This window comes from Natrix helvetica (assembly GCF_964273705.1).
Source record: "Natrix helvetica genome assembly, chromosome: 9".
NCBI lineage: Eukaryota > Metazoa > Chordata > Lepidosauria > Squamata > Natricidae > Natrix > Natrix helvetica.
In genome coordinates, this window is record NC_138560.1 from 3100934 (window position 1) to 3119095 (window position 18162).

Sequence of the window (18162 nt, forward strand, 5' to 3'; positions counted from 1 at the left end):
TCTCCTTCCTTTTGTCTCCTCGACAGCTTTTCCAATATTAAAAGGGCCGTCGATTCCCCCCACCCCTTTGCAGGCCAAAAGCAAAGAGGATTAAAGCATCCCCGCTTCCAATACGAAGCTCAAGGATTTATCTCTCGCCCCCCCCCCCCCCCAAGGGTCTCTAATTCTGCTCCAGGTTGAGCTCCCAGCTGGGGATTTTCCCTGCCCTGGGCAGGACATAATGAGCTAGTCCAGGGGTCTCCAACCTTGGCAACTTTAAGCCTGGAGCACTTCAACTCCCAGAATTCCCCAGCCAGCTTTTCCCCTAGCCTACTTTATGCCTGGAAGACTTCAACTCCCAGAATTCCCCAGCCAGCTTTTCCCCTAGCCTACTTTATGCCTGGAGGACTTCAACTCCCAGAATTCCCCAGCCAGCTTTTCCCCTAGCCTACTTTAAGCCTGGAGGACTTCAACTCCCAGAATTCCCCAGCCAGCTTTTCCCCTAGCCAACTTTAAGCCTGGAGGACTTCAACTCCCAGAATTCCCCAGCCAGCTTTCCCCCTAGCCAACTTTAAGCCTGGAGGACTTCAACTCCCAGAATTCCCCAGCCAGCTTTTCCCCTAGCCTACTTTAAGCCTGGAGGACTTCAACTCCCAGAATTCCCCAGCCAGCTTTTCCCCTAGCCAACTTTAAGCCTGGAGGACTTCAACTCCCAGAATTCCCCAGCCAGCTTTTCCCCTAGCCTACTTTATGCCTGGAGGACTTCAACTCCCAGAATTCCCCAGCCAGCTTTTCCCCTAGCCTACTTTATGCCTGGAGGACTTCAACTCCCAGAATTCCCCAGCCAGCTTTTCCCCTAGCCAACTTTAAGCCTGGAGGACTTCAACTCCCAGAATTCCCCAGCCAGCTGGCTGGGGAATTCTGGGAGTTGAAGTCCTCCAGGCTTAAAGTTGTCACGGTTGGAGACTCCTGGTGTAAGCTATCCGCTCCACAAGCATGCTGCAAAATTATATCTCGCCAACTAGATCTCTGGGAGATTGGCAGCTGGCAGGATACTGGTTTATCTCGGGCATCGGTTGGATGGGAGGGGTGTCTCTAGGCTGCAATGGCCCCCTTTCCCTTTGATCTTTCTGTCTCCTTCCTGCCAGCTCCCTCGAAAACTCTTGATCCTCACAGATAAAGGACCCAATTCCTTTCGCTGTTTTGAGTCCATCTGTGGCCCAACCAACCTATCACCCTGGTGCTTCTGGCTTGCTTGTTTGCTTCCCCTCTTCTTGCTGGGGCCACAATGGACTTCTCCTTTTTGGACGTTTATATCAATTTTATTAATTTATGAGATACAAAAAAATACAAAAGCAAAAAGAAGGAGAAGTAGGGAAAGAGTGGAGAAGCAGCGGGGATGGGGGTGGGGAGAAAGAAAAGGCATTGATCTCTGACTCCCTTCGGTGCTTGTAAAATAAGGCATTCACATCAAACTTCCACTTCTTTTGCTTTGACAAGCAAAGAGGGTGGGAGGGAAGGGAGATGGAAGGTAGGGAGAGGAAGGAAGGAAAAGGGGGAAAAGGAAGGTGGAAGACAAGGAGGAAGGTAGGAGGAGAAGGAAAGGAAAGCAGGGAGAGGGAAGGGAGGAAGGAACGGGTGGAAAGGAGGAAAGGAAGCAGGGAGGGGAAGAAGGGAGGGAGGGGGGAGAAAGGAAGGTGGAAGGCAGGGAGGAAGGAAGGAAAAGGAAAGCAGGGAGATGAGAGGATGGAAAAAAGGGAGGGGGAGGGGGAGGAAGGAAGGGGAAAAGGAAGATGGAAGAGGGAGGAAGGCAGGGAGGGGGGAAGAAAGGAAGGTGGAAGATGGAGACGAAGGAAGGAAAAGGAAACGAAGGTGGAAGGCAGGAAGTAAAACGGTGAGGGAGGAGAGGAAGGAACGGGTGGAAAGGAGGAAAGGAAGCAGGGAAGGGAAGAAGGGAAGGAAGGGGGGAAGAAAGGAAGGTGGAAGGCAGAGAGATGGAAGGGAGGAAGGTAAAGGTGGAAAGAAGGAAGAGAGCGGGAAGGCAGGGAGAAGAAGGGAAAGGGAAAAAGGAAGCAGGGAGGGGAAGAAGAGAAGGGCGGCAGGGCGAGGGAATGGAGGAAGGAAGGAAGGGAGGGAGGGAAGAAAAGAGGAGGAAGGAAGGAAAGACCATGGGTGATGCCATCTTTTCTCCCTTCCTGCCCATCTTTGCCTTTGAATGCGGCTGACGGAGACGGGGATCAAGGCGAGTGTCGTCCCAGCCCCCCCCCGATTTCACCCCTTCCCTTTTCTCTACTTCAGTTCTCTTTCTGTGTCCCCCCCCCCCCAAAGAAATCCGTTGCTGCTTCAGCTCTCAATGGCACCTCACAGGAGCCATGCATAATTCACACCCTTTGCTTGTCAGGTGCCAAAGCGCCTCTAATCCGGGTGCAAAAATAGCAGAAGTCACCTCGCCAGAGTCCCGAAAGTGGTCTTGCCTGCCCTGAGTCCTGAACCCAGGACTCTGAAGTTGGGTGGGGTGAGGGGGCCGATGGGATGCCCTGTCCCAGGTCTGGGGGGGGGGGGTTTGGCTCTGTAAAGCGGTGTATAAGTCTACAGCTATTGCTATGATGTTCCCTAGGTGGGTAATGAAATGCCTGCAAGAAAGCCACCAAGCTCCGAGAGCACCAAGGACCCCCCCCCCCATCGCCCTCCTCCTCCTCTGCCCCCTCCCCAAATCTCCCTCCCCTCTAGCACTGATGAAGTTACCTAGCTGGGTAATGAAACTCCTGGAAGAAAGCCACCAAGCTCCGAGAGCACCAAGGACTGTAGTCTTCCTCCATCTCCATTCTGCAAACCCTTCCTCTTTCTAGCCCTGATGATATTACCTAGCTTGGGAATGAAACGTCTGCCAACCAAAACCAACCAAACTCTGCCCCAAGAGCCTCACAGTCACTCTCCTCTTCCTCCTCCATCGTCTCCTCCTCCTTTGCAAATGCCACTCTCTTGTCGCACTGATGATGTTAGCTACTTTGGTAACAAAACGTCCAAGGAAACAACCAAACTCCGAGCACCAAACATTTCCCAAACGCCTGGCTCTCCTCCTAGCTCGAAGGATGCTGCAACCACTGGAAATATACGCCGGCTGCCAAGTGCCTGGATTTGGATCACGTCATCGTGGGAACGCTGTGACGGTCATAAGTGTGAGGAGCAGTCGTACGTCCCTTTCAAATGGCTATTAAGCGAATGTCTTGTCTAGGGGAGATTTCAATCGTCCAGGCCTCAGTTGCCCCGAAGGTGCTTTTAAGCTTAACCCAATTCCAAAATTCTTGTCATAAGATTATGATTATTGATGAGTGCAGAAACTGGGCTGGGTTTGGGGGTTTCCTTCCCCCCCCCCAAAAAAAAGGACCGCAGTCTTCTGCATTTTGTGCCGTTCCCCCCCCCCCCGCCTTCCTTGCAGTCCCAAATCCCGCGTTTCCTTCCGCCTCTCACTGCGGGAACGATGCCAGCTTGGCAGCTGTTAGACCTCTGCAGGTACGGGCATAAATCAGATCACCCTTCCTTCCCAGTGGGAATGAGTCAGCCTGGAGAGGAGAGATGGTCGAGAGGGGGGGCTGTCTGCCCACCCCCCCACTCCACCCCAGAAAGTCCTTATTAACACTGGACTTCGTCATTGATAACGTTACCTAGATGGGTAAGGAAACGTCTGGAAGGAAACCACTAAGCTCAGAGAGCACCAAGGACCTCACAGTCCTCCTCCCTCCACAAACCCCCCTCTTAGCATGGATGATGGTACCTAGTTTGGCAATGAAATGTCTGCAGGGAAACCACTAAACTCAGCACCAAAGACTCCACTGTTGTCCTCCTCCTCTCCACATACCCCCCTCTCTTTAGCCTTGATGATGTTACCTAGCTGGGTCATGAAACGTCTGCACCACCAAGCTCAGAGAGCACTAAGGACCTCACAGTCGACCTCATCCTCCCCTCTCCACAAACCCCATTCCGTTTTAGCACTGATGATGGTACCCAGTTGGGTAATGAAGTGTCTGCAAGGAAACAAGCTCAAGAGAGCATCAAGGACCCCATAGTCACCGTCCTCCTCAAATCCCGCTCCCTTCTAACACTGATGATGTTACCAAGCTGGGCCATGAAACGTCTGCAAAAAAGCCACCAATTTCAGAGACTACCAAGAACCATACAGTCATCCTTCTCTCCACAAACTCCCTTCTAACACTGATGATGAAACCTAGTTGGGTTGTGAGACATCTGCAAGGAAAGGAGGGAAGGAAGGAAACCTCCAAGCTCAGACATCACCAAGCGCCCCACACTTCAACCCTGGGCCTCAACTATAGTCCCTTCTATCAATACCTCAAGCCTGCCCTACATTTTCCTCTTTCAAACTGTGACCCCAAAGGGTTCCTGTCTTGGAGGCTGGGGGGGGGGGGAGTAGCCAATAGCTCCCTGCAGGAAGATAACGCAAGCACAGCCTGGAAATGCCCACACACAAACACACTTTCAGCCTGCTGCCGTTCGTTCGTCTCCTGAGCTCCCCACGCTGAGCTTTGATCCCTTTGCTTTTCTGGTTGGGGCAGCAAAGCGGCTTAGGAGGTGAAGCTCTAAATACAACCCGGAGTAATGTCGGTGGAAGAGCAAAGGGGGGGGGGAAAGAGGGGGGAGTCAGAAGGCCCTGCCCTTTGCAAGGGGGGAAAAAATCAGCGCCTCTGCAAGGCTATAGGAAGCAGATGGAAGGGCTTGGCTAAACCCCCCTTCCACCCAGCCAAAGAACGGCTGGAAGCAGCATCTCCTGAGCATGTGCAAAGAGTACACAGAAAGGGCTGGGGAAATACCCCTTTCCTTGGCAGCCTGGCTGAGATTGAGAAAATGAGTCTCAAAGGAGGAATCTGGATCTCACGATGAGGAAGGGGAAACCGTGGGTCCCAAAGAAAGGACGGCTGATCCCTGAGCATGTGCAGAGAGCAGAGAAGGGCTGGGGAAACACCCCTTCCCTTCAGACAGCCTGGCTGAAATTGGGGAAGTGAGCCGTAAAGGAGGGATTTGTATATTTCCGTTCCAAAGGAAAATGCCCCCACGGAGAGGTCTGGGATTAAGATTTTTATATGCTATTTATAGTCCGGGATTATTTTTTATTGATTAAGGCTGACTTCCACAGATTCTCTCTTAGGTTTTTTACAGCAATCTAACCTGCCCTCCAGACACAAAAATACTCCACTTCCTCCCCTTTCCTCTTCCTCCTCCAACCCCTTGTAACACTGATGATGTAACCTAGTTGGGTCATGAAACGTCTGCAAGAAAGCCACCCATTTCAGAGACTACCAAGAACAATACAATACAATACAATAGTAGAGTTGGAAGGGACCTTGGAGGTCTTCTAGTCCAACCCCCTGCCTAGGCAGGAAACCCTATACCGTTTCAGACAAATAGCTATCCAACATCTTCTTAAAGACTTCCAGTGTTGGGGCATTCACAACTTCTGGAGGCAATTTCTGTTCCACTGATTAATTGTTCTCACTGTCAGGAAATTTCTCCATACAGTCATCTTCCTCCTCTCCACAAACTCCACTCCCTTTTGACACTGATGATGTAACCTAGTTGGGTCGTGAGACGTCTGCAAGGAAACCCCCAAGCTCAGCGAGCACCAAGGAGGGAAGGAAGGAAGGAAACCATCAAGCTCAGAGAGCACCAAAGACCCCTCATTTTAACCCTGAGCCTCAAATATTCCCTTCTGTTAGAAATAAAGATTTTGCCGGACATTCGACCCATCCTATATATATGGTTTATAGGCCCCAATTTCATTTCATTCCCTCTAATTCTGAAAACCAGCCTAGCACTCTTTCCCAGCGCTCCCAAGTCAGAATATTTGCAAAAAAAGAAGAAAACATTCCTTTTTATTGCATTCTTTACTGGGTTTTGTTTCTTCTTCTTTAAAAAAAAACCCAAACAAATGACATTTCCTTGTTTGTTACACTGCGTAATTTTTACACCACAGCAACCGAGAGAGAGAGAGAGAGAGAGAGAGAGAGAGAGAGAGAGAGAGAGAGAGAGAGAGAGAGAGAGAGAGAGAGAGAGAGAGAGAGAGAGAGAGAGAGAGAGAGAGAGAGAGAGAGAGAGAGAGAGAGAGAGAGAGAGAGAGAGAGAGAGAGACAGAGACAGAGACAGAGACAGAGACAGAGACAGAGACAGAGACAGAGACAGAGACAGAGACCTGGGGCTGGTGGGCAGAAACCTCTTATTTTACTGCCTCCCTTCTTCTCTCTTTTCTTGCAAAAATAAAAAATAAACATTTAAAAAAAGACCCCTACCCCAAATAAGCAAGCAAGCATGCCAGTTCTCTGCCCTCTGGCTCAAAAGCCCTCTTTCCGATGCCCCTATCCTGCCCCGGGTCCGTCGGAAGAAAGTCCTAGGCACAAGTTTTCATGCATCTGACGATGGCTTGCACCATGATTGATTGTGTGTGTGTGTGTACAGAAGATTCATTGGGAGCCAGCCGGAGGGGGTGGAAAAAGAGAATATCCCTCTTTCTTGGCTGGATGTCTCCCACCGGCCTTTAAAGTGATTTGGAAGCCCCCTCCTCTTCCCCCCCCCTTGCAATGGAGGAAGGGGCCTGGAAAAGCACCCGCTGATATGATCAGGGGTCTCCAAACTTGGCAACTTTAAGACTGGTGGATTTCAACTCCCAGAATTCTCCAGCCAGCTTTGCTCTGCTCTGCTCTGCTGGCTGGAGAATTCTGGGAGTTGAAGTCCACCAGTCTTAAAGTTGCCACGTTTGGAGACCCCTGGATTAGATGGTTCACCTGGGAGGTACAACGGTCAGTTTTGTTGTGTGTGTTTGGTTTTTTTGCATTGGCGGTGTCCACTTGGCCGAGGGCCGGCCCGGCCCGACTCAAACATAAGCGGACTCGCTGGATTGAGTCCGCCCCAAGGTAGGCACTTGGGCCAGCGAGGAAAGGTCCTTCTTCCGCACCTCGCAGATGGATTTCCGCCTGGCTTGCACGCCCCGGATGGCGGTCTTGATCTTGCGCCACCCCAGGTGGTTCAGCTCGGCCAGGTTGAGGACGACACAGATGCCGCTGACGGCGAACATGAACACCAGGAAGACGGTCTTCTCGGTGGGACGAGACACGTAGCACTCCACTTCCTTCACGCACGGATAGCGGTCGCATTCGAAAATAGCCGGGACATTGAAGCCATACAGGAAGTATTGCCCAGCCAGGAATCCGATCTCCAAGGCATTGCGAAAAACCACCTGGCCCCAGGAGAGAAGCGGTTAGAGAAGTGCCCCGCTTTTTTCCTTCTATTTCATTTTGCATTTATTTTTATTACATTTTTCCTATTATACAGAATAGAAATAGAAATGGAATAGAATAACAAGAGTTGGAAGGGACCTTGGAGGTCTTCTAGTCCAGCCCCCTGCTTAGGCAGGAAACCCTACACCACTTCAGACAAATGGATAGCTAATCTCTTCTTTAAAAACTTCCAGTGTTGAAGCATTTACAACTTCTGGAAGCAAATTGTTCCACTGATTAATTGTTCTCACTATCAGGAAATTTCTCCTCAGTTCTAAGTTGCTTCTCTCCTTGATTAGTTTCCACCCATTGCTTCTTGTTCTGCCCTCAGGTGCTTTGCTTGACTCCCTCTTTTTTGTGGCAACCCCTGAGATATTGGAACCCGTCTATCATGTCTCCCTTGGTCTTCCTTTTCATTAAACTGGACATACCCAATTCCTGCAACCGTTCTTCATATGTTTTAGTCTCCAGTCCCCTAATCATCTTTGTTGCTCTTCTCTGCACTCTTTCCAGAGTCTCAGCATCTTTTCTACATCGTAGCGACCAGAACTGAATGCAGTATTCCAAGTGTGGCCTTCCCAAGGCCTTATAAAGTGGTATTAACCCTTCACATGATCTTGATTCTATCCCTCTGTTGATGCAGCCTAGAACTGTGTTGGGTTTTTTGGCAGCTGCTGCACACGGCTGGCTCCTATTTAAATGGTTTTTCTTCAAGGAACTTGTGGGCCATTTTTCTGACCAGCATCTGTGACTCCTCTCCTCTTTTTAGTAGAAAGTGGTACTTTATGTCTTGCTGTGGCCTGTCGGCCCCCGGCCCCTCTACCAGCCAATCAGGGTAGGAGGAAGGGTGGGAGTCAGGATCAGGAACTCCGAGGGGGGAAGAGGGAATGGAGCTGGCAGAGGGAGAGAGAAAGAGGCAGAGCCTGGCTGTCCGTCAGCCCTCAATTGGAGAGTCAACAGCCCCCAGGTCTGGAGGTGACTGATGAGGAAGAGGAGGAACAGCTGGGTTCAGTGCCTGATGAATGGATGCATAGAAGGCAGAGGAGAGGAGGGCAGTGGAAATCTATGGGCCGGTCCTTGGAATGGAAGAGCCACAGCTGCTAGTGAAGCCCCTCCCTAACTCTGGGGATAAAAGGCAGGTGGCGGAGATGAATAGGTGTAGTAGGTAACTATTTGTCTTCCGGACGGACAGACTTGTTAGCCTGAGAGAGAAACTTTTTGGCGGGGCTGCCGCCATTCCTAATAAAGGCATCTTTTGAGTCACCTCAGATGGGTTTGTGGTGTTTGGGAAGCTGGCTCAGAAGACGTCTTATAGCCAACCCCATAAGCTGTTTCATATTTTCATTTTTGAACTATCCATCTCCCTCACATCTGGATGGACCCTGGGCGGTGCACAATAACATGTTAAAATGCAGGGAGCCCTCGACTTACAACGGTTCATTTAGTGATCGGTCCAAGTTACAACCGCAGTGAAAAAAACTGACTTGGGGCCGTTTTTCACACTTAACGACCATTGCTGCATCCCCATGGTCACGTGATTTACTTTCAGAGGCATGACAACTGACTCACATTTGTGATGGTTGCAGGGTCCTGGGGTCATCTTTGGCGACCTTCTGACAAGCAAAGTCAATGGGGAATCCGTATTCACTTAACAACCGTGTCACTAATTTAGAAAGTGCAGGGCTTCCCTTAACAAATGCGGCAAGAAAAGTCGTAAAATGGGGCCAAACCCACTTAATGACATAAATCTCGGGCTTGATTGTGGTCATAAGTTGAGGACTACCTGTATTACTTTACAAGTAGAAGTCACCATGCTCCTTCCTCCTATTTCTTTTGCACAACAGCCCTGTGAGGCAGGCTGGCAGGGAGGGCCCAAAGTCACTCACCTCATATTCATGCTTAAGGTGGGACTAGAACTCCCTGTCTCCTGGCAATTGGCCCAAAGTCACCCGGTTTTCTTTGGGTCTCAGAAGTTTTGCCGTTTATCCAAAGAGGCCAAAAAAGTTAACAGGTCCCAGCGGTGACAGGCGGTCCTTGACTTTACGACCACAATTGCGTTCAAAATGTGCTAAGGGAGTTTTGCCCCATTTTACGACCTTTCTTGCCAGCGATGTTAAGTGAATCCCTGCAGTTAAAATTAGCAACCGTCATAAATGCAGGGCAGTTTCTAAGCATGCAAATTTTGATCACGTGACCACAAGGATGTTGCAATGATCGTAAGTGTGGAAAAAAAGGTCAAAAGTCACTTTTTTCCAGTTCCACTGTAACTTCAAACGGTCACTAAATGAATGCATTTCCATTTCCTTCCTTCCTGGCTCTCACGTGCCTCCTTCCTTCCTTCCCTCCTTCCTTTCTTCCTTCCCTTCCTCCTTTCTTTCTTTCTTTCTTTCTTTCTTCCCTCCCTTTCTGCTTCCTTCCCCTGTCCCCTTCCTTCCTTCCTTCCTTCCTGTCCTCTTCCCTCCTTCCTTCCTTCTTTCCCTCCCTCCTTCCTTCCTTCCTTTCCTCCCTCCTTCCTTCCTTCCTTCCTTCCTTCCTCCCTCTGTCTCCTTCCTTCCTTCCTTCCTTCCTTCCTTCCTTCCTTCCTTCCTTCCTTCCTCTGTCTCCTTCCTTCCTTCCTTCCTTCCTTCCTTCCTTCCTTCCTTCCTTCCTTCCTTCCTTCCTTCCTTCCTTCCTTCCTACCGACCTACCTACCTACCTACCTACCTTCCTCTTTCCTTTCCTTTAGATTAGGAATTTTTCCCTTCTGAGATGCTCCCCAGGCCCCTTTCCTTCCATGGGCTGCGTTGCCTCTTCTCTGTCCACCCTGCAGCTCTTCCCCCTCCGGTCTCCAAGGCCATTTGCACAGGGCATTGCAAGGGTGCCAGCTTCTCTTGGATCCCCCTTCTGAGCCTCCCCCTTCTGAACCTTCTCCAGGCCCTCCAGAAGGCGGAGGGCCTGGAGAAGGTGCCCAGCCAGAAGGCCCTCCCCCCTTAACAGGGCCACCTCCCGTGCCAACCCACCTGGATGATGTAGAAGCGTGAGATGCCCTCCTGCCGCTTGACCTTGGCGCTCTTGGGGGGCCTGAGCGGGGTGCTGGGGATCTCCTTCACCTCCAGGCAGTCGGGCTCCTTGGAGGACCCCTCGGGGTTGGGCACCAGGATGCCGTTGACGTTCTTCACCTTCCTGCCCTCGCAGAGCGCCTCCTTCTCCAGCAGCGGGTAGAGGAAGGAGTAGCGCCGGTCCCGCTGCTTGGCCGACTGGTGGACGGAGTAGGTGATGAAGCAGAGGCTGGGCGTGCAGACCAGGATGATCTGGAAGACCCAGTAGCGGATGTGGGAGATGGGGAAGGCCTTGTCGTAGCAAGCCTGATTGCAGCCGGGTTGCAGCGTGTTACACATGAACATGGCCTGCTCGTCCTCGTAGACCGTCTCGCCCACGATGGCCACGATCAAGATGCGGAAGATGACGACCACCGTCAGCAGGATCCTGGGCAGGGAGAGCAGCCGGTAAGAAGCGGCCCCCTCCCCAAAGCCCCCGCCCCAAAGCCCCTGGAATGCCTGAGCCGGCTGGGCGAGGGAAGGGTGGGAGCCCTAGTCCATCCCAGTGGGAGGGAGCCCCAGGGGGGACTCGGGGCCATTCCCACCACTGTCTCAGGACCTTGAGAGGACGCGCAGGCTGGCTTTTCGGTTGTTACTCCTGCATTTATGTACTGAGTTACATCGTCTTTTGTTGTTTTTATAAATAGCTCAAAGTGGCAAATGTGCGTAAGGCTCCTTCCTCCTCCTATTTTTTCCCTCAACAACAACCCAGTGAGGTAGATTAGCCTGAGAGAAGGGTTGGGCCCCAAAGTCACCCAGCTGGGTTTCCGGGCTAAGGCGGGACTAGAACTCTCACTATCCTAGTGATTGGCCCAAAGTCACCCAGCCGGATTTCATGCCTAAGGCGGGACTAGAACTCACTAGTTTCTAACTAGCGGTCAGTAGGCCAAACTTTTCCAATTTCCAAAACATGCTCTCAGTTCAGGATGCAAACAATTGTTCTAAATCTGGGACGGATACAGTTTGAAGGCAGTTTGCAGGTTGTTGGAATGTAAGGTGTGGAGACACCCCCAGTAGCCATTACGTCACCTTTTTCTCCTAACCTGGGGGTGGGTGGGGTGGCAAAGCATTTGTATGTATGGCTGGGGAATTCTGGGAGTTGAAGTCCACAAGTCTTAAAGTTCCCAAGTTTGGACACCCCTGCTCTAATAATTCAAAGAAGAGCCAGTGAATAAATTAGAACCTAGGGAGGGGGCTAAGGAGCAGGACTAGACAATGGATCCGAGTCAATGAAGGCAGCAGCACCTGCCGCAAGAGCATCTTGGGACACAGGATCCTTTTCTTTGTCTTTCTTTTATGCTCTGCTCTCTATTTCGAGCTTTCAAGAAATATTGTGTGGGCTGGCGTTGAGACGAGCGTGTTGAATGTGTCTCTGGGCGTGAGGGTCGCCGTGCCACTGCTGGGTCTCCTAGGGTAGCAAGGGGGAGGGGGCTTGGATCAAAGCATCTCCGGCTCTGAATTAGGGAGGACGGGGATAAAATTGCAGCTGGGGCCAAATCCTGCCTCCTTTGAGGTGGTTTACTTCCCATTTGCTCATTGTGCAGAGAAAGGGGACAGGAATAGAAAGAAAATGATCCCGGACAAAGAGGGTGACGAGAATATTGTTTCTATAATTATTAGAACAGGGTCACTAACTGTGAACCTTTGTTCTGATTATAATATAGGCTGGCACTGTTTCCCTTTCCTACAAAACCTTCAACAGAGTCTGGATGAGGTCTCCTCCTCCTCTTATTATTATTATTATTCTCCTCTCCCTCTCCTTCTCCTCTTTTTCTTGATTCTTCATCCTTCTCCTTCCCTCCTCCTCTTCTTATTTTCCTCTTCCTCTCCTCCTCCTTCTCTTCTTATTCTCTTCCTCTTTTTCCTTTACTTCTCCTTCTCCTCCTCTTTTTCTTGACTCTTCATCCTTCTCCTTCCCTTCTCCTTTTCTAATTCTCTTTCTCCTCCTCCTCCTCCCCCCTCCTCCTCTATGGAACTGCCTGCCACTTTGATGGCGGGAGGGAGAAAAAACAAGCCCTAAACATTAAGGAAAGGAAACCCTTTAAAATCTTCCACATTGTAATTCACCACTCAGAATCAAAAGACTTCAAAAAGAGACACCTTTCTTCAATCCACCAACCAGAAGACATTGCTAATGTGGTCACATGAATTTAGGGCTTAAAAAGTTTTCTTTTGCAATACAGGTCTTTAATCAGTCCAGAAAAAAAATATTTCTACACAAACACATTCTATCTATCATCTATCTATCTATCTATCTATCTATCTATCTATCTATCATCTATCTATCTATCATCTATCTATCTATCATCTATCTATCTATCTATCTATCTATCTATCTATCTATCATCATCTATCTATCATCATCCATCTATCATCTATCTATCTATCTATCTATCTATCTATCTATCTATCATCTATCTATCTATCTATCATCTCTCTCTCTTTCTCCCCCCCTCCCCCTCTCTATTTGTATCTCTCCAGGCATCGCTCTCTCCCTCCCTCCATCCATCCATCCATCCATCCATCCATCCATCCATCCATCCATCCATCCATCCATCCATCTCCCAGGATATATACTGCATTTACAGTCTTCCCCAAGCAGGAAACCTACAAATTGCAAAGACTTTTTATTTTTTTTTAAAAAAAAAGACGCTCCCATCTTTTTTAAAAAAATGTCCTATTTTTTTCCTGCACTTCTGGAAACTGACATAAAAGTTGCCAAGTAAGGATAAGGCTTAAAGGATCTCCTTCTTTGGGGAATCAGGCTTGAGAAAACCGGCTTGCTCTATGGTTCAGGAAGGGGACAAGAGAGGAGAAGCTGCCAGCTCCGGGGGTAACTCTGGCCAAATGCAGCAGCAGCAGCAGGAGCATCTCAGCCGCATCTCAAAAGGATACGGGAATGGATGGACCACTTCTCTGGAGAAGCAAAGCATCTTTTTCACTTTCTTTTTCCTCCCAGATTTTGTCTGACTTCCAGGGCAGGTTCTCAGCTGCCTCTCCAACCCTCTGCCTGCTGCCCACCCTGGATCTCCCCAGGCTCTCATCCTCCCTCTACTCCCCCCCCATCCCTTGACAATCTGCCTTTCCCCACAACCTCCTCCCCCCTCCCCAAGTCTGGGTGCAGCTGCCCCAATTCCAAAGGGAGATTTGGAGGGATTTCAGAGAAAGGGAGGGACTGAAGGGCTGAAAGAACTGGAGAACCCAGCCTGCTTCCTGGCAAAGGCTCCCAGTGGTCCTATACTGGTCGGGAGTCATGGGAATTGTAGTCTTCTTCGGAACCTGGAATCAGGCTGCTCAGAGCGATGTTGAAAACTTAAGGGTACTAGACAAGAGGGCTCAAAAACGGTCGATGGCAAGACGGGGGGGGGGCGCCGAGTCTGGCCTCCCTCCCGGTGCAGAATTGGGGAGGGGAGCTGCGGATCAGCCCCTTTTCTGCCCCATACCCCAAGCCCAACTCGGTCGGCGAAGAGGGGAACCAGGAGGGGCCCTCCGGCGTTTCTACCCCTCCGCCAGCCTCCTCTACCCCTGCAACCCTTTACGCGGGCATCTCCGGGCCAGGTGGTGCCAAGGCGCTAGTCCTCTTGAAGGACTAGAAGTGAAACCCACCTCCCGATCATGGTGGAGTGCTGTTGCACTGCAGCCTCCAGCAGCCGTTCCAAAATAGTCCACTCTCCCATCGCTTCGGGCTGGACGGTCCGCCCGCATCCGAGGGCTTCTCCGACAAGGGACGCTGGGGGCCGCCGATGCCTCCGCCGCCGCCGTTCGCCTCTGCGCCGGCCGCTTAGAGCCCCCGCCGCCGCCGCCGCCGCCGCCACCACCAGGGGCCCCGGCTCGCCATCGCCTGGGCGGGAGGGGGGTGGCCGCGGGCGCCCGCTCGCCTCGCCTCGCCGCCTGCCGCCCTCACGGCCGGGCGCCGTTCAAGGGCACCGCGGGCGCAGATCAGGCACCGAGCGCACGGGAGGCGCAGGGCGCGCTCCCGCCCCCTCCCCTCCCTCCCTTTCCCTCCCCACTCTTCCCCTCCTTCCTCCCCCCTTCTCCTCTCCTTCCTTCCCCTCCCTCTCCTCCTTCCCTTCTCCTCCCCTCCCTCCCCTTCCTCTCCCCTTTCTCCTCTCCCCCTCCCCTCCCTTCTCCTCCCCCTCCACCGAGGTGGGCACTGCGGCGACCGCGCAGGGAGCCGGGACCGCCCAGAGTCTGGAAAGGGGGGGGGCACGACGACGACGACGCGGGGATGGAGAAAGGGTGGGAGGCAGGCGGACGCGGACACGCGTGGGCCGCCGGGGCGTTGCGGGCTTTCTCCGCACCTGCCGACGCTGGAGGAGGAGAGGAGGAGGAGGAAGGCAGCAGCGGCGGCAGGTGCGCAAGGATGCTAATTCTTGGCGGGGGGCGGGGCATCTCCAGAGCGGGGCATCCCGTTGCAATCCAGCTTCCCCCCCCCCTACCCGCCGACCCCGTGGCCAGAAACTCGTGGAAAGGGAGATTTCGGGTGCAGTCGCCCGCGACCGCCTCTCTTGAGTTGGAGTTTCCCCCGGGGAGTCCTCGGAGTCTTATGGAGGAAGGATAGGAAAGTATCGGTCTGTGACATCCATCTAGACATTGTTAATGAATGGGGAATTCTGGGGGTCGAAGTCCCCACCTCTTAAATTTCCTGAGGTTGCGAAAGACTAACCCACGATGCATCTAACTATAGACTCATCCTTGGCTGGATCCTGGCTTATTGGTTAAGGCAGGGGTGTCCAAACTTGGGGAAGCTGGCTGGGGAATTCTGGGAGTTGAAGTCCACAAGTCTTAAAGTTGCCAAGTTTGGACACCCCTGGGTTATGGGATAGTTAAGGGAAGAGCGCTAAGCCCACCAATCATGGAACCGCAGCAGTTCCGGAAGAGAGAGGGGTGGTTGGTGGGTGTTTGTTTGTTTGTTTGTTTGTTTGCAATTTGGGGCGGTGCCGGTTGCAAGGTGGGCGCAACTTGGTTCCTGCCCCTTTGTGTGGCCCTCTTTGGGAAGGGTGGCATCAAGTGGGTGATGGGCTTTTGAGGTGGCTGGTGGGCTCCGAGAAGCTGGGCAGAGCTGAGGTCTCCTCCCTTTGAGGAGGGACCACTCGAACCCCCCCTCCCACATCTGGGAGAGATGTTGGATTTCTGGTGTTCCTGAGCGACCGTTGCCACGGAGACAGCGAGGAGGGGGGAGGCCTTTTGTGACCCCAGTTGCTGGCTTCCTCCTTCCCCCCCCCTTTCTCCTAGTGGGGAGGGGGCAGTCCTGACTTTCTGGCCATCCGCCCCCCCTTCCTTCCCCGTGGGTGGTCTTTCCTCCCCCTGGGCTCACACGTGGCCTGAACCCTGGCCTGGATAACGGTGGGATCCGAGGCCAACAACGCAGGTGGCAGGAAAGAGGCTTGGAGCTTCTCAGGAAGGGATCCAGATGGATGTTCTTTTAAATTTAAACTAGCCAGGCGATCTTTGCTAAGCAGATAATGGGGGCTCCCCGTAGCCCTGGGCCAGGTGGCACTGGGAATTGGAACCGATCCGCAGCAATTGGAAGGCAGAAAAAGGGGGGACGCCAATTGCTCCCCCCCCTCCGGTTTCCTTTGAAGTCAACCCCCGACTGCAAACCCTTCCAGGAAATAGTTCAGCCAATCCACATACAGGAATAGTTTTCTGGTGATGGCTGTTGCTCGTTCCTTCCTTCCTTCCTTCCTTCCTTCCTTCCTTCCTTCCTTCCTCCCTCCCTCCCTCCCTCCCTCCCTCCCTCCCTCCCTCCCTCCCTCCCTCTCACATAATTCATACAACCCCTTTCTGGTACACAGTCTTCCTGACTGACTGTCTGACTGTACTTATGTCTTTCCATCCATTCACACAATCCACACAACCTCTTTCTGGTGGTTGTGGCTCTCCTTTCCTCCCTCCCTCCCTGCAGTTTCCTTGACAAAATTATTGGAAGTGGTTTCCTGCCAGCTTTTCCCTTGCAGACAGAGAGAGAGAGAGAGGGAGGGAGGGAGGGAGGGGGAGAGAGAGAGAGAGAGAGAGAGAGGCCCTAAGTCACTCCAGCTGCTTTTCACACAGAAAGGAGGATTTGAACTCACCACCCCCCTGGTTTCTCTTGCAGCCCCATCAACACGGCACCAACCTAACCACATTATTTGACTTCGCCCAACGTGCTCAGCTACCCAGGACCCCGATGGGAGCCCGGAGGTCAGGCGAAGGCAGCCGTTTGATTTCTAACTAACTTGATTAAAGCCCATTAATTGGATTCCTGGGCTACATCGTTAAATCTGCACCAGATTAAGGAAGCACAGTTGCTACGTTCTCCCGGAACATGCATTGCTCTTCAAATGAAAGCATATTACAGCTTAAAGGGCTGTGTGTGTGTTTCTAATTAGGGTTTCCTGTGAGTAAATCAAAACTACGCTTTGTTCCCTGCATCACCAGGGCACAAAGTGAATTTCATGCCCGTTTTTCGAGGCATCTCAAGCAGGGGGTGCGAATAAGGCTGGGCTAAACAGGCAAAGCTTCAATCCCACCATTGCAGCTGTCCACTTCGTTTTTTCTTTTTCTTTTTGCAAAAACCTCCCCAAAGTTGCCCCTTTGGGCTCTGCAGACCGGCCTCCTTGGGCCAGGCCGAGCGCATCCAAAGGACCCTGTCCAAAGGCTTTCTGCGTTGGGCGAATCCCCATCCTGCGCCATTTCTGCTCACTGCTCTTGACAAATGAAAATGTAACCTATAGACAAATGACATCCCGCCAAGTCTTAAAGGTTGCGTAATTAATCTGGTCTTGATCGGCGGCTAGAACCAACATGCAAGCGGCGTTAGCTTGGGCATTTCAACAAGGGAGGCTGTGTGAGTAGGGAAGAGCTCCCTTCGCATTGACAGCAGAGCTGTGGCTCAAGGGAAGGACCCGTGATAGCAATAGACCTCAGACAAGGGCTGCTTCACAGGGCTTTTAAAAGTCCTCTCTAAGCGGGTTACAAAGTCAGCCTCTTGCCCCCCCCCCCCCGCCAAAAAAACAATCTGAGTCCTCATTTTACGGAACTCAGAAGGATGGAAGGCTGAGTTCACCTTGAGCCGGTCAGGATTGAACTCCAGACTGTGGGCAGACTTAGTCTGTAATGCTGCATTCTAACCATTGCACCATGGAAGGGAGGGAGGGAGAATGGGAGGAAGAAAAACAACAACAGGTAGGGAGGAAAGAAGGAAAGGAAGGACGGAAGGAAGAGTAATAGCATTTAGGCTCATATACTGCTTCACTGGGCTTTAACAGCCCTAAGTGGTTTTTCAAAGTCAGCCTCTTGCCCCCTCAGAAGGACGGAAGGCTGAGTCAACCTTCAGCTGGGAATACGCGAACCGCCAATGCTGGCAGCTGGCAGTCAGCAGAAGTAGCCTGCAGTACTGCACTCTAACCACTGTGCCAGAGTGGCTCAAGATATCTGTCTGTCTGTCTGTCTGTCTGTCTGTCTGTCTGTCTGTCTGTCTGTCTGTCTGTCTGTCTGTCTATCTATCTATCTATGTAGGTAGATAAGTACATAGGTAGATAGATAATGGATGGATGGATAAATAGATGATAGTGATAGATAGATGATATAGATAGATAGATAGATAGATAGATAGATAGATAGATAGATGATAGATGATAGATAGATAGATAGATAGATAGATAGATAGATAGATAGAGATAGGTGATAGATAGATAAAGATAAGATAGATTGATAGATAGAGATAGCTTATAGATAGATAGATAAATGATGATAGATAGATAGATAGATAGATAGATAGATGATAGATAGATAGATAGATAGATAGATAGATAGATAGATAGATAGATAGAGATAGGTGA

The 18162-nt window shown here is 51.4% G+C and overlaps 1 protein-coding gene across 1 annotated transcript; it reads right to left on the minus strand.

Annotated features, from left to right (window-relative positions):
- Nucleotides 1-6727: 6727 nt before the first annotated feature.
- LOC309396952 (gap junction delta-2 protein-like) lies at nucleotides 6728-14270 on the minus strand. Its single transcript, XM_081962568.1, has 3 exons — nucleotides 13946-14270; nucleotides 10262-10727; nucleotides 6728-7222 (listed from the first exon to the last, which is right to left on the minus strand). Exons 1-3 carry the CDS (start codon nucleotides 14014-14016, stop codon nucleotides 6860-6862), a joined length of 900 nt encoding a protein of 299 aa, XP_081818694.1. The 5' UTR covers nucleotides 14017-14270; the 3' UTR covers nucleotides 6728-6859.
- Nucleotides 14271-18162: the final 3892 nt, after the last annotated feature.

Excerpts from the sequence above, each read along its gene's own strand:
- LOC309396952 (XM_081962568.1), bottom strand. The coding sequence starts at position 14,016 with ATGGGAGAGTGGACTATTTTGGAACGGCTGCTGGAGGCTGCAGTGCAA. Across the intron at positions 10,728-13,945 it reads CACTCCACCATGATCGGGAG|GATCCTGCTGACGGTGGTCG; the intron begins GTGGGTTTCACT and ends CTCCCTGCCCAG. Across the intron at positions 7,223-10,261 it reads CACGCTTCTACATCATCCAG|GTGGTTTTTCGCAATGCCTT; the intron begins GTGGGTTGGCAC and ends TCCTGGGGCCAG.